Source organism: Eremothecium gossypii, chromosome VII, assembly GCF_000091025.4.
Source record: "Eremothecium gossypii ATCC 10895 chromosome VII, complete sequence".
NCBI lineage: Eukaryota > Fungi > Ascomycota > Saccharomycetes > Saccharomycetales > Saccharomycetaceae > Eremothecium > Eremothecium gossypii.
The window spans coordinates 1,650,049-1,665,022 of record NC_005788.4 but is presented as its reverse complement, the minus strand read 5'-3'; the positions used below and the strand labels follow the sequence as shown (position 1 = coordinate 1,665,022).

At 47.9% G+C, this 14,974-nt stretch overlaps 8 protein-coding genes and 1 non-coding gene across 9 annotated transcripts; 8 read left to right on the top strand and 1 right to left on the bottom strand.

The window, feature by feature from the left end:
• The first annotated feature begins 418 nt into the window (after nucleotides 1-418).
• On the top strand, nucleotides 419-491 carry AGOS_t0193. The gene has a single exon. It is a non-coding gene; the product is annotated as a tRNA-Lys (tRNA).
• A 206-nt stretch (nucleotides 492-697) lies between these two features.
• On the top strand, nucleotides 698-1,897 carry AGOS_AGR329C (alkene reductase; the record flags this gene model as incomplete). The annotated part of the gene is made up of 1 exon (NM_212057.1): nucleotides 698-1,897. One exon carries the CDS (start codon nucleotides 698-700, stop codon nucleotides 1,895-1,897), a length of 1,200 nt encoding a protein of 399 aa, NP_986995.1.
• A 638-nt stretch (nucleotides 1,898-2,535) lies between these two features.
• AGOS_AGR328C (ferric reductase family protein) lies at nucleotides 2,536-4,587 on the top strand (the record flags this gene model as incomplete). The annotated part of the gene is made up of 1 exon (NM_212056.1): nucleotides 2,536-4,587. The coding sequence occupies one exon, from the start codon at nucleotides 2,536-2,538 to the stop codon at nucleotides 4,585-4,587; it is 2,052 nt and encodes a 683-aa protein (NP_986994.1).
• Nucleotides 4,588-5,329: 742 nt separating this feature from the next.
• SAG1 (Sag1p) lies at nucleotides 5,330-8,221 on the top strand (the record flags this gene model as incomplete). Its single annotated transcript, NM_212055.3, has 1 exon — nucleotides 5,330-8,221. The coding sequence occupies one exon, from the start codon at nucleotides 5,330-5,332 to the stop codon at nucleotides 8,219-8,221; it is 2,892 nt and encodes a 963-aa protein (NP_986993.3).
• A 547-nt stretch (nucleotides 8,222-8,768) lies between these two features.
• On the top strand, nucleotides 8,769-9,377 carry AGOS_AGR326C (AGR326Cp; the record flags this gene model as incomplete). The annotated part of the gene is made up of 1 exon (NM_212054.1): nucleotides 8,769-9,377. The coding sequence occupies one exon, from the start codon at nucleotides 8,769-8,771 to the stop codon at nucleotides 9,375-9,377; it is 609 nt and encodes a 202-aa protein (NP_986992.1).
• Nucleotides 9,378-9,440: 63 nt separating this feature from the next.
• On the top strand, nucleotides 9,441-9,716 carry SPC1 (signal peptidase complex subunit SPC1; the record flags this gene model as incomplete). The annotated part of the gene is made up of 1 exon (NM_212053.1): nucleotides 9,441-9,716. One exon carries the CDS (start codon nucleotides 9,441-9,443, stop codon nucleotides 9,714-9,716), a length of 276 nt encoding a protein of 91 aa, NP_986991.1.
• A 95-nt stretch (nucleotides 9,717-9,811) lies between these two features.
• On the top strand, nucleotides 9,812-11,506 carry XKS1 (xylulokinase; the record flags this gene model as incomplete). The annotated part of the gene is made up of 1 exon (NM_212052.2): nucleotides 9,812-11,506. One exon carries the CDS (start codon nucleotides 9,812-9,814, stop codon nucleotides 11,504-11,506), a length of 1,695 nt encoding a protein of 564 aa, NP_986990.2.
• Nucleotides 11,507-11,880: 374 nt separating this feature from the next.
• Nucleotides 11,881-13,089, top strand: PDX1 (Pdx1p; the record flags this gene model as incomplete). Its single annotated transcript, NM_212051.2, has 1 exon — nucleotides 11,881-13,089. One exon carries the CDS (start codon nucleotides 11,881-11,883, stop codon nucleotides 13,087-13,089), a length of 1,209 nt encoding a protein of 402 aa, NP_986989.2.
• A 187-nt stretch (nucleotides 13,090-13,276) lies between these two features.
• On the bottom strand, nucleotides 13,277-14,779 carry MET3 (sulfate adenylyltransferase; the record flags this gene model as incomplete). The annotated part of the gene is made up of 1 exon (NM_212050.1): nucleotides 13,277-14,779. One exon carries the CDS (start codon nucleotides 14,777-14,779, stop codon nucleotides 13,277-13,279), a length of 1,503 nt encoding a protein of 500 aa, NP_986988.1.
• Nucleotides 14,780-14,974: the final 195 nt, after the last annotated feature.

Sequence of the window (14,974 nt, the reverse complement as noted above, 5' to 3'; positions counted from 1 at the left end):
TCACGTGGATGATTAAAGGAATACGTTACAGGGTGCAGTACATTATTCTAAGAAGTCTTCCGAATACTATGTGGATACGTACTCTACAAATTCAAATATTAATAATTATTACTCTTTTGTTATAATCGTTATAAATTTTTATTCATGATATACGCCCTGGCTGATTATGGAATCTACAAAATGCAAGAAGCCACTGTTCAGCCCAAAAAGGTGATAATTCCTTCTGTGGACTTTAGACGGTTCTGGACGGTTCGCTGCTCGGATCCGGTGAGCAAACTGGCTGGACATACAGTGGTGCTTGCACTATTAATGGGATACAGCAAAGCATGCTATGTGACACTGTGAAGCCACCTACATCAATAGCACGTGAGATGACTCTCTGCTGGTAACTACAGGATTGTCAGCCCAACTAATAAGGGCCTTGTTGGCGCAATCGGTAGCGCGTATGACTCTTAATCATAAGGTTACGGGTTCGAGCCCCGTACAGGGCTTAATTTTTTCCTATTTCCGTTTTGATTACTAATGATTTACCATCCACAGGTCCGGCGCCACTTCCATATGGCTGGATCGCTTACGCACAACCAGTTCAATGCTGAGTAATACCAAATCAGTATCGGAATGTCCGTATATAAGAGAGACATTAATTGATAGTTATTGAACATCTTTAACAATCGTCGATACGAATTAACAACCAAATATGTCCTTCTCCAGCCTACCTACCAAAGAACTCCGCAACACCGCACTATTCAAGCCACTAAAGGTGGGCAACACAACGATCCAGCACCGGATCGCTCTAGCTCCACTAACCCGTCTACGTACCACTAACCCCGAGCACATCCCAACGGATATTGTGCGTGAATACTACGACCAGCGTTCGAAGAGACCAGGTACCCTGGTCATCACAGAGGGTACGTTCCCATCCGCTTCCACCGCGGGGATGAATGACGTTCCTGGTATTTGGAGCGCCGAACAGGCTAGCGAGTGGGCTAAGATCTTCAAGGTGATCCACGACAACAAATCGTTCGCTTGGGTTCAGCTGTGGGTGTTGGGCTCTCAAAACGACCCTTCGGTCATCGCCAAGAACGGCTTGAGAAACGACTCGGCAAGCGACGACTGGTACCCATCTGACGGGGTGCGCGACCTGGCCAAGCAGCTCAATGTTCCATCCCGTGCCATTACCAAGGATCAGATCAAGGAGTACATCCAGATCTACGTGTCTGCTGCCAAGCGTGCTATTGAAGCGGGCGCCGACGGTGTCGAGGTGCACTCTGCCAACGGTTACTTGTTGAACCAGTTCTTGGACTCTGTCTCTAACAAGCGTACCGACGAGTACGGCGGATCCATCGAGAACCGCGCCAGGTTTACCTTGGAGGTTTTGGACGCTCTTGCCGAGGCAGTCGGCCCTGAGAAGGTCGGTGTCAGATTTTCTCCATACGGTACCTTTGGTAACATGGCCGGTACTGTGGACCCAAACACCGTTGCGCAGTATGCTTATATCGCTGGCCAACTAGAAAAACGTGCTGCTGAGGGTAAGAGATTGGCTTACATCCACGTTGTTGAGCCACGTGTGACTGACCCAAGTGTCGAGGAGGGCCAGTCCGTATACAACGGTGGTACCAACGACTTCTTCTACAGCGTCTGGAAGGGTATCATCCTAAGAGCTGGTAGTTATGCTCACCACCTTGACGCTGCCGTTCGTGATGCCGAGTTGGGCAGAACTGTCATCGTGTATGGTAGGTACTTTATCTCCAACCCAGATCTTCCAGACCGTTTGGAGAAGGGCCTGCCTTTGAACAATTACCGTAGAGAGTTGTTCTACACCAATGAGGCAGAAGGCTACATTGACTACCCTGTATATGAGGAGGCTGTTGCCAAAGGATACAAGCAACAGTCCTAAGTAGTTAAAATGAGCCGGCCGGGTTAACGTGTATATTATTTGTAACTAGCAAATTGCAATTTTTATAACTTTTACCTAAGCCGAATACGTTCTACTACTGGAAAAATCTTTAGACACTAGCTTAGCTGATCGTGGCTTTCATCTGTGGTTCCGGAATTAGTGGCTGCGGAATTAGCGGCTGAGAAATGAGTACCGCCGGTAAATCGGACACCGAGCGAGCGATAAGTGGGGAGAATGTGTGAGCGCCATGCATACAGTGAAAGGTGCCTTCCTCAAATCTTTACCGGGAACATTTTTGATCCCCAGCGCCTTCTTCCTGGACCCCTCTTAGTCAGACTTACAAAAGACCTTCGGTCTCCCCTAGAGACAGAAGGCCTGGCATCTTCCTGAGCCCTCTTAGTCAGACTTACAAACACCATGAACTCCCCTAGAGATAAAGAAGACGTTCTTATCCTATATTATCAATCTTTATGTCATTTCAACGCTGGTAAATTTCAACGCTGGTGAAGTTGGCGCAGCATAAGCTCTTCATCGCGTAGTTCGTACCTGATCTAACGATGATAATCATATATATATGCGTGCCGTCGTTGTTGTGGAAGATCATATGAGCAGAACGCTAGGAAATTACAGGATTATCAATGCGTATTTCGAGAGGAATTGGAGCAATCCTCCTGGCTTCAGAGGCCGCAGCTGCCTTGTATCCGAATAAGGGAAAGACAGATACCATGAAAACGATGGTAGCATGTAAGTACACAGTGGGGACGGAGCAGAAGCCGCTTTTTTCGGACGATTTTTCAGAGTTGTGCCTGGACAGCGCCTACATGGAAGCCTTTCTGAACTGTGCTACGGTAGAGATCGGGAAACTTCCTCATGGTGACATGCAGGAACTTTCCGCAACAATTGAGAAAACCTGTCAGCGACCGCTAGCGAAATACCCAACCTTGAAGACTGGAAACTACTCTACATCACTCTTCCTAATCACATATAAATCATATGATGCCAAGGTGCACCACGACACCGTTAGTGTTTGGGTAGGTACTGCATTGCTGGTGTACTGGATATCGATCGTTGGGCTTGGGACAATCTACAACCTTCTGAATAAACTGGCTCCCAGACAGCTGGTATCGCTAAAGAAGACAACGAACAATATAATCTTTAGAAAGTGTCGCCAGGCACTTACAGTCCCAGCTTTATATGGTGTGCGGCATGCAGAACACAATAAATGGGGAGAAATAATTCCCACCAGATTGGAGTCGTTCATTCTGGCAGGTTTGGTGATTTTGGTAGTGCTGGGAGCAGCTCTTGGGTATAGGTCTGTTCCTGGCAATGTGGCCTACGCTAGCAGAACCGGTGAAATGTTGGCAGCAGTTGGACACCGGGCTTCTACTATACTGATTTATCTGGTTCCGTTTACCTTCTTGTTTGGTACTCGCAACAATGTGCTCTTGTGGCTAACTGGATGGAAGCAGTCCACCTTCTATGCTTTTCATAAAAACATGGGAAACATACTTATCCTTCTGGCTCTGACCCACTTCGTTGGCATGTATGAATATCTTAGACGCGAAGAGAGAATACCATCCGTTAAAGGGGAACGTTTCTACAAGTTTGGGATCACCCTTGTTGTCTTAATATTTGTGTTCTTTTTCCAGACCTTGGGCTGGTTCCGCCGTCGGTCCTACAAGCTCTTCGTGGTGTTTCATATTATCTTGGCCGCGGGTTTCCTTGGTAGTCTATGGCGCCATACTAAATCTTCACACTTCCTTGTGTTTTGCAAAGCTACCGTTGGTTTGTGGGGGGTCGATCGGATTATCACGATTATCAGATTAGCCTCTTTCGGTGTTCGTAATGCCACGATAAAAATTGTATCTGATGAAGTTATCAGCCTGGTTGTCCAAAATAAATCATGGTGGTCAGCCTTTCCGGGGGCGTACGGTTATGTCTATTTCCTGACTCCTTCACTCTTTTTGCAATCGCATCCTTTCACATTTGTCAATGATAATGATGGGTATCTGCATTTTTATATCAAGATAAAGGAAGGCTCGACCAAAGTATTATACAACCGTTTATTGAAGTGTGAAAATCAGGAAGATGTACTAAAAATTAGTGTCGCAGGTCCCTTTGGAACCTATAATCCGCTGGATATCTATGACACTGTACTACTTTACACTAGTGGGAACGGAATTCCAGGACCTTTTGCTTATTGTAAGCACTTAGCAACAAACGCTAACGAAAAATCCCAATTCATTAAATTATACTGGGTTATTAGAAATTGGAATTCATTGGATTGGTTTTACGAGGAACTAAAAGAGCTGGCCGCCTTCTCAAATGTAGCTGTTGTGGTCTACGTCACGAGGTACTCTGAAGCTAAGATTGGCTATAAACATATACCTGAGGATGCTTCCTCCGCCACAGATAGAAAAGCTGCTTCGGCGGGGCAGGTGAGGGTCGCATCTTTTGAAGAAATTGTGCAAGTGCAAGACGCTTTACCTCACGTGGAGTTTAGAGAAGGTAGACCAGATATTCCTCATCTTGTCGGGACGGACTTGGAAGAAGCTTCACAAGGTTCCACCGCCATTATGACATGTGCGCATCCTGCAATGTGCGACACTATCCGTGCGGAGGTTGCGAAGGCGGTTGGAAGCAAGTCAAATAGGACGATTGACTTTTTCGAAGAGTTACAAGGTTGGTAGTTTCGGATGATTTCATCGGCTAGCTTTGCCAGCTAGTGTCTGATATTTATTACTTTAATTCATTTGCCCTGGGCTTGGCAAATACCGTAGTAATACCAACTGTACTATTAAATGGCCTGTGTCGCTATAAGTGCTGCTCTTTTGCGACCTCAGCGTCTCTAGCACAGAATAAGAGATATAAGTAATGGTTTAGTTACAGTGGAGGGCATCTGACCTTCCCTTTACGTCTACCGATACGGAAGATGAGGCAAAGCTTAATTAGGTAAGGAGCTTACTGTAAGCTTGAAGGAACATTTGCTGTCTTTGTTGCTAATAGATTGAAACCAAGCTTCCCCGTCTATACTCGGTGATAGGTATCCATGATTATCTAATCAGAGATGTCGATCACCACGTTTTTCCGGTTTGATGTATTTCAATTATTGCACGAATTAGGAAATATATGATATTACATTAACTCTAAAGCATACAATGCAACTAAAGCACATGCGCTCAGTCGGAAAAGCCCAGAAACCAACAATCCTGCAGCACTAGTTTTAGGTCTAGCTGAAACTGCGATGCGATAGAGTTAACATTCCAAACCATAGCCTTCTGTAAGATGTTGAAACTAGTTGAGGTACACACATTTTCGTATCTCGCATCCTATCCCATGAACTTGCTCGTTATAAAAAGGCAGGACTTCTTAAACTCTGAATGGTTAAACTCCTTTCCACAAGAACAAGCTATAAGTTCCCAATTTCATAGTATGAAGTATATTGCTTTACTTCTCATTATGCTCTCTTGCTGCGCCGCAGCAGATACCATTACAGGTATTTCTTTCTCGGAACTTAATATTGAGGCTGTCACAGGTTCCCAGAAATATCCTCACCAGGGGTGGACTGCCAAATTTGATTATCACATCGAAGACGCCAGCAAAATTAATCCCACGGACTACTTCACGATTGCAATGCCTAGCGTCTACAAAATTAAATTTGACAATAACCAAAATCAATTCCATGTTGGACTCCATGGAAAGGATATCTTCAAATGTTACGCTTTGCAGCAGGCAGCATATATCCACGAGGATACTGTACTAAAATGTGAAGCCCTTGGAGATATGTCTGAACATAAAAAGATCGATGGTACCATTTCTTTGACGCTTGTTTTCAGTGACGGCGGTTCTATCTTTGCTCATGAATATAAAAATGCAGCAAGGTTCCGTGCAGGCGCCAATGAAGTGAGTTTTGATGGCAAACTGAAGGGGAAATTCGAAGCAGAGAGTGTCCAACATACAGATGGTTTCTATTATTCCGGGAAAACCAGTACCTACAATTCTTTGGAACTGTATTATCTTGGCTTCAACTGTCCGAGCGGATATGCGTTGAATTCCAGCCATGAAATCGAATACGACAAGTCGCACCCTATTGACTGCAGTAAGCTACAGGTGTTTAAGTCAAAGAGATTCAATGACTGGCTGCTGCCACTAGATTATGAAACTTTGGAGGAACCAATTGAATGTACTGGTAATATGGTCAAAATAGTTCAGGGAGAACTAGGGCCCGGATATCGCGTGTGGGCTAATGTTTTACAAAGTCTGGATGCCGAAACTGTTACCATCAGTAATACAATTCACTTCGACTACACTTGTACAGATACCAATGCAGGCACAACATATACAACCACCACCAAGCATACGCCGGTTGTTGTTATAACCGAAGGAATATTCACCGGTACCGCAAGTGAACCCCCTGTCGCCCCTCATAAAATAGTGACCAAGACTGTTTGCACGCAATGTCCTACATCTGAGGTCTCCAGTATTCCTAGCAAACACAAGCCATCATATGTAACATTGACCAAGACGGAATGCACTCTCTGCTCAGGCCAAGCATCTACTATTTCTACTCAACCATCGGTATCGACGTCTCCACAGATAGAGACAGAATGCACCAGCAAGTATCCTTCAAATGTCGACAATAAATCTAAGAGCCCTTCTGTTACTAAGAGCACCACCATTTCATCCAATACCCAGATTCCAATTCTGACAACATTTTCGAGCACGATCACGCCGACGACCAAGAGCACATACAACACTGCGGTGACCATCTCTTCCCGTCCGACATCTTCTAGCACGATCACATCGACCACCGAGAGCACATATAACACTGCGGCGACCAAGTCTTCCAATCAGGCATCTTCGCCTAGCAGCACTGAGCCCAGCACATACAACACTGCGGTGACCAAGTCTTCCAGTAAGGCACCTTCGCCCAGCAGCACTGAGCCCAGCACTACGAGGGCTTCATTTGCATCGAATGGGCCTTCGAGCATTGGTATTTCTTCTAAAGGTTCTCACTCGAGCACCAATAGCACGTTCACTACCGCCAACAACCCTTCAACCCCAACGGTTCACACCAGCGGCGCCGAAACGAGCCCTTCCACTACTTATCATAGCAACACATATCGGCCTGTGAGTGAAAAGAAAGTCTCAACTATTGATGCACGTTCCACAAGCGTTCTGCCACACTCCGAAAATACGCAGAATACTACTACAGTTTTGACCACAATCTGTGAGGGGGGTTGCTCTTTACAACCTACTACCTCTGTTAACCTTGGTAGCGCTTCAAGACCCATTGCGATTACTGAAAAAAGTTCCAGTGCGACTGTTATAACCACTAAAACCACCAAAACCTCTTTCGACTCAGTAGTGCCGTCCCATGCTGCTTCAACCCATGAAGTTCCTTCTGTACAAACCTCTGTGACCACCTCCAGCATATTGAGGAATTCAACTCTAACACTTACGGTACAGACATGCAAGACAGATTGCAATGCAGCCATTTCATCCTCCATCGATATGCAAGCTCATACTATTATTAGCCCTAATTCCAGTGTCCCATCAATGCTTTCCATCAAAACGAGTGGCAGTTTAGTCATTACGCAACCAACTGGCCCCACGCACGCTATAGACTCGACGCCCAGATCTAGCAGTACCAAAATCACTGTTGCACCGGAAGTATCAAGTTCTATTACGAACCCAGGACAAGTAGGGTCCAGTAATTCTGGAGCAACGCCTATCCCCTCGATTTCTACGCCACATCATAGTAGTCCGGTAGTTGACTCGGCCGGAAGCGGATGCACGGGTACCACAATGTTGACCGGGATCAATCAGCAACACACTGGCAATGCATCGACTATTTCAAATCCGACTATCTCTCCAACCGGAAATTCGCTACCTAAGCCCACAAACCAGCCTCAGAGCTCTCATGAGTGCAATTCCTCTTCTCCGCTGGTGATCTCAAGTTTGGAGCACCAGGCTAGCACTAAGACCGTTTCAGAATCTCTGTCGAGCACCCCTCAAATTTCTAGTTCGCATACCACCAGCCAGACACCGGAGCACGTCACAGTTATCCCTGGCGGCAAAACCACCAGCCCTGTTCTGCCATCGACTGCTGAGCGCACGGTCGCCTTTTCCTCGTTGCGTGCATCAGAGGTTACTGAGAGCCTCCCGACACCAAAAGCAAACATACCCGCGGCTTCCCTTTCGTCGGCAACGTCTATTAACTCAACACACGCACCCATTGTTTTCCACGGCGCTGCAGCTGAACACCAAGTGGGCCCTCTCTCACGGCTAGTCCTGCTTGTCGTCCCATATCTCTTTCTTTAAAGGTTGACGCTAGACAAAATGTGTCACTGGCATTATACCCTATGAACCCTTTTGATTATACTTTGTAGATTGCCCCTGCACCAGTTTCGGAGTCATACTTCAGTCGCATATCGCTACTCCGTCATCCCATGTATTTGACAACGGTGCTCGAGGTTCTTTACATTTTGATATCTAAAAATGTTAATTAAACGACGAAACTGTTCTACAGAAGCCCCACATAGACTCAGCTCTCACAGCAGCTCCCATAGGTAACCTGCAAGCGTTCACCATGCAGCAGACCATAGGAGTGGGTCCGAAGTTGCTAGTCCGCGGAGCGTAGTTATGTAAAACGATGCATGCAATACTAAGCAGTAACGCAGCATACTGGAAATAATGGCAGCGTGGAGCCTGCTGTCACCCTTCTCCAGAAGCACCTTTGCGGACTCCTACCCAGCACCTGTGTACCTGTGTAGAGGACCGCTGGCGAGCTCGCACATGTAGCGAAATCGATGTCACACTGATTTCCGTCCCTTGCCCCATCCTAGCACTTCAACAGCAGTTCCACAGCATGTCCGCGATGAAATACCCCGAGAAGGCGCATTTGCACCATCTAATCCTTCAGCACGCCTCAGACTCTATCATGTTTATCTGGACCATGTGTTTCCTCTGCTTTTACCTCGAGTCGCTACCGATGACCGAGCCGGTGAATGCCGTGACATCGGCTGACCGCGACCAGCTCGTGCAGTGGCTCGAGGCCGTGAAGAGCCAGTTTCACGAACTGCTCGCAGACCCACAGTCCGTAGACTGTCGCGGTGTGATCGACCGTCCTATGCTGCAGGGCCTCGGCCGCATCAAGGACAAGATGCAGGCTCAGCTGCAGGTCGCCAAGGAAACCCGGCTTGTGAACGTGCTCGCCAACTGTTATAACGGGTTCGTACACACTTTACAGTTCATGCGCAAGCTCCCCGTTGGCAACGGCCAGGTCTCTTACGAAATTCCGGCCCACCAGTGGAAGGTTCTCCTGGATGAGCAAGAGTCCATGAACAGCAACTGGAAGGCCCAGCTAAAGAAATTCGGTGTCTGGAGTGCCAAGCTCATCGCCCCCCAGGATGGAATCACAAGGGACTTCCTGTTACAATTTTGCACGCAAGCTCTTACAAAGGTTTCGCGGGACTAGTTAAGCCACTTGAACTTTTACCACGTACAAGATTGCCAGTACGCTCAGGACAACACTACAACAATGGAGATCTTTAACGACCTAAGCCGTAAGCTGGTGTTTCCAATAGACTATCCGTCCCAGCGGCGAGTTGCAAAGCTGACAGACATAATACTCGGTTCCGGGACGCTCGTCAGCTGCTTGCTTGGCTTCTATGCCGGTTCCCTGTCACTAACGCTATATGCCTTTGCTGCAGCCTACGGGCTCGCGCTACTACTGGTGGTCCCTGCGTATGGCAAGTATCGACAGCAGAAGCTAGCGTGGGTAGGCAGTGCCGCCGCGACCACCAAAGATTTATAGTGCAGTATGTAATTCACTCGGTATAAAATTAAGGAGATGCCAGGGTATCATCACCTTTGCTTGCCCCTGATGACTACAAGTGAGCACTGCAGAAGATGGCGGAAAGCAAGCTGTACTTGGGGTTCGATCTGTCAACGCAACAGTTGAAGTGCCTTGCCATCGACGAGGACCTGGCGATCAAATGCACGGCGGTCGTGGACTTCGACCGGGATCTAGCAGGCTACGAGACAGTGAAGGGAGTCTACACACGCGAGGACAATGTGGTTGAATCACCGGTGGAGATGTGGCTTGAAGCCCTGGACCTCTGTTTCGAAAGGCTTGCGCGGGAAGTGGATCTGGGGGCAGTTGAAGCCATATCAGGCTCTTGCCAGCAGCACGCTTCTGTGTACTGGACGGAAGACGTGAAGACCCGGATACGGGAGCTCGATAGTAGGAGCGGTCTACGAGCACAGCTGGGTCCATGTCTAAGTCGAGCCAATGCGCCGAATTGGCAGGACCACAGCACGGAGGCCCAGCGCGAACAGTTTGAGGCCCACTGCGGGGGACCGCAGGAACTTGCGCAGCTGACAGGGTCGAAGGCGCACTTCAGATTTACCGGGCTACAAATCAAAAAGATCAGGGATACTGAGCCGGCCACATTCGCCGCTACAGCGGCCATCTCGCTCGCGTCTTCTTTCCTTGCCAGCGTCCTAGTTGGCAAGCTAGTGCCACCGGAAGAAGCTGATGCGTGCGGGATGAACCTCTACGACATAGCACAGCACCGGTATGACGAGGGCCTGCTGCAGATGGTGGATGACGCGCTGTTTGATAAGCTGTGCGGCAACCCGGTGCGTTGCGACAATGTGCGTCCGCTAGGGACTGTCTCACGGTACTTTAAGGAGAAGTACGGCATCAACACCAGCTGCAACATCTACCAGCTGACTGGGGATAACTTGGCAACTATATGCTCTCTTCCACTTCAGAAGAACGATTTGCTTGTCTCCTTAGGCACAAGCACAACTGTCCTGGCCGTCACAGAGAAATATAGCCCCTCCCCGAACTACCATATGTTTATCCACCCTACAATCCCTGGAAATTATATGGGCATGGTATGCTACTGCAATGGGGCGCTGGCGCGCGAGCGGATCAAGGATACCCTCGGAGATGAGTCGGGCTGGGCTGCTTTTAGTAAGGCGCTTGAAGACGACAGTGTGGATACCTCTGCAGAGCTTGGAGTATACTTTCCGCTACCCGAAATTGTGCCTTCTGTGGACCATCCGTTAGTCAAGCGGGTCCGTATCTCGCCCAAGGGACTTCAGGAGGTAGAGAGTTTCGCATCGCCCGCCCACGACGCAAAGAATATAGTAGAGTCACAAGCGTTGAGCTGCAGGGTGCGTGTTGCGCCGCTTTTGTCGACCCCGCCGGAAATATCTGACACTGGAGGGCACGCTGCATTCGACGGCCAGCAACGCGATGTCGCAGAATTCACAAGGCGGCCGAATCGGGTGTTCTTCGTGGGCGGTGCATCCAAAAACGATGCCATTGTCCGCGCGATGGCAGATATTCTCGGTGCAAAAGGCGGCAACTATAGGCTTGAGACTTCCAACTCCTGTGCGCTGGGTGGCTGCTACAAGGCATTTTGGTCAGATCTTCTGTACAAGCAAAAAACCAACGCTTCCTTTGCAGACTGGCTTGATTCTGTCTTCAAATGGGACCGCGACTGCAAAATGCTATGTAAGACTGATAACCGCAAGTGGGCTGCCTCTCTTGGTAAAATCGCTGCGCTAAGTCGGCTGGAGGAGACTCTTTAGTCGCTCTACAATGCAACGTCCAGCTGTTCCGGAAAAAACTGGTTGTTCCGTTGCTTGGCCTTATAATCAAGTGAGTAACGTTAGATCTACTACGAGCATGACAGCGTGTGCTGCGATAGTAAAAGGCTCTTCCATTTTACGAAGCACCATATCGTCTTAAACTCTCACTTCGATTGTCTCGTCGAACTTACTATTTCTCCGTGGAATTTATCCGGCGAACAGATGTTGAAAATGTTTTTCCACTTGAAAACAGGAGGCACTTTCACCAACTAGCGTCAAGAAGCCGCAACTGTCCTTAGCAGGCCTGTCTCGTTGAAAGCTCGGTATTCTTACCATTTGACAGCCGCATCGCTTAGAGCTTAGATATTTTGAAGATGTTCCGGTCCCAGTTATACAAGCAGTCAGCTAGGATTTCCTTCCGTCGTCCATTCCATGGATCTATGGCTCCTAGGGCTATCACTCCGTTCCATATGCCAGCAATGTCGCCTACTATGGAAAAGGGTGGTATTGTATCATGGAAGTTCAAGGTTGGCGAGCCGTTCCAGGCGGGCGACGTCATCCTGGAGGTCGAAACTGACAAGGCGCAGATCGATGTGGAGGCGCAAGACGATGGTAAACTAGCTGCTATAGTGAAGGGCGACGGCTCCAAAGATGTAGATGTGGGTGAAACTGTGGCGTTTCTTGCGGAAGTGGAGGATGATTTGTCTGCGCTGGAGATTCCCAAGGTGGTTACCAGCGAAGCGCCCAAGGAGGCAGAAGCCAAGCCCTCTCCGAAGGTGAGTGAGCAGGCGCCGGCTCCAGCCCGCAAGACTCCTTCCAAGACGGTTTCCAATGGGATTTTGCAGCAAGCAGACAAGAACCAGACGTTACTTCCATCGGTCATAACGTTGCTACACGCCAATGGGGTCACCGTCGAGGAAGCGTTTGCCAACATCAAGGCGTCCGGTCCAAACGGCCGGATACTGAAGGGTGATGTGCTGGGTTACTTGGGGAAGATTTCCGCAGACAGCGTTGTGAAGGTTTCCGAATATATCAAGAAGTTTGAACACCTAGATTTGAGCAACATTGAGCTAAGGCCTGCGCAGCCACCAAAGGGCGCGGCGGACAAAAAGGCCGAGCCAAAACCTGCGCCACCTGCCTACAGAACGTTACATGAGCGCCTCATTTTGAAGGTACCTGAGCATGTGTCTTTTGAGCGCTTTTCCAACGCCCTGAAACAGTACATTCGGGAGGCTACATATACTGCTCATGGCGAGGCCTTGGACAATCCTTATTCCGACCACTTTGATCCATTATTTGAGGAGTTGTTGTCTGTCCAGCCAAGGGAACCGCGCTTTGAGGTGTCCTACGACGTGCTTCCTTTGACTGTAGTCCCATCCTCTTCTAAGCCAAAAGAGGACATCTTTGACATTCTATCTGGAAACAGTGTTGAATCCAAGCCTGCGCCAAGCTCTAGCGAGCCATCAGCCCACGAATATGCTCTCGACTTGTACCTAAAGGTTGAGAATAAATTCAGCGACTCGGAGACTAGGGCAGCTAGGTTTATCGATTATATCAAGGAGTTGGATCTGTCCAGTCACTAAAGGCTTCAACTTTTAATTTACGTGACTACTCGGATCATCCCATGAATGTTAGACCAGATGCTCTGTTGCAACTAGCCAGTTGCTGGAATGCAGCATAGCTGGACATAAATTTCTTATATTCATGTAATTATATATCAATATCACTGTACAACAAAATCTTCTACACTACTATCTTGAGAGCAGAAGACTAGAATTGGAAGAATTTGTTATCTTCTAGGAAGAAAACAGTTTTCTGTACTATCTCAGTGACCGGTTCGGTAGCAGATACCTTAATATGTGCACTGGGATATGTGTTAAGCTCATAGATATTATGAGCATCCACAGATGATGGGAGTGGGCTTGTAACTATCAAACCAGTCCCACTCTTGACAAAATCTGGTATCAACTCCAAGAGCTGCGGCTGGCCTTGGTGATCAAAAATCTTATACTGTCTGCCGCCCCCGACTTGCAGGAAAGTTGAAAGTAGTGCATTTGCAATGCGCTTAGGGTTTTCATGGTTTACTACAATCACGAAGCCTTGGCGATATCTGGGTGGATTGTATTGTCTCAGGATCTCGACTATCTCAGGGTAGGTAAACCAGTCGGGAATATCTGTACCTTCTCTCAACCGCTTACGCAATTCCGTACCACTGATTGTTAGTGTCTTCACAGAGCCATCAATCTCATCCACAGGCAGATAAATATCTTTATCAGGCAAGTACGTTATCAATTTAAATGGCACAACTTCTATACCGAGTTCATTCTTATAAGACTCAACTAGGACCTGTGCGTCATAAGGTCCATAAAAGTCATCACCTTTAGAGTTCGTCCCGGGGCCGGCATGATCTCTGCCCACAATGAAATGAGTGGCACCATAGTTTTTTCTAATAATGGCGTGCCAAACAGCCTCCCTGTCACCTGCCATTCTCATCGCGAGTGGAAGCAATGCTAATTGAGCTATGCCTTCTGGATACCGCTTAACAATCTCCTTATATACCTTGATCCGTGTGTGATAATCGATATCTCCCGGCTTTGTCAGTCCCACAACGGGATGTAATAGGACTTTTGCGTTATGCTCTTTCGCAGCCCTGATCGTCAGTTCCCGGTGAGCTCTGTGCATTGGGTTCCGAGTTTGGAAAGCAACAACGCGATCCCATTGTTGAGTTGCGAAGTCTGCCCGCAGGGCAGCGGGCGATTTACGCAGGTTAAGATAATCGTAATGAGCTGGCAGCTGAATCGCCTCCAGTTCTCCGCCGAGGTAAATATCACCCGCTGTTTCATTCAAGTATTGTATGGCCGGGTGCTCCTCATCGCCTCTGAAAACTTTATCTGCCTCGACCTTTTTGTCTGGGGTATATATGTCTGAGACAGTGATAATGGCAACAAATATGTCATCATCTTGCAGTAATGCTATTCTTTCACCTAAATTAACACTTTTTGCGAATTCTTCATCGACATCTAGGGTGATAGGAATAGTCCAAAGAAGCCCTGAGGTAAGACGGGAATTTTGCACAACTGACTCGTAATCTTCTTTACCTAGGAAACCCGTTAAAGGAGAAAAACCTCCATTCAAAATAAGCTCAATATCACACAACTGCCTAGCGGTAAGGTTCCACTGCGGCAGCCCTTGGGCTTCATGCAATAATCTATCTTTCTTTTCAGCGTCACGAGCCACCAAATCTTGCAGGATTCCGCCATGTGGGGAGAGCATGTTGATCAATGTAGACTTCGTACACGCAACAGGTAGCCAAAGGGTGAACCTGAATGTGTTCACAGGACTACACAACACTGCTTAAATATACTACCCGAACGACGCACCATAATTACTGCTAATAACTCATACTGTGGTTAAACGTCAGGACTACGGCAATAACACGTGACCTTATAAGGTGAGCACCGCCTCCCT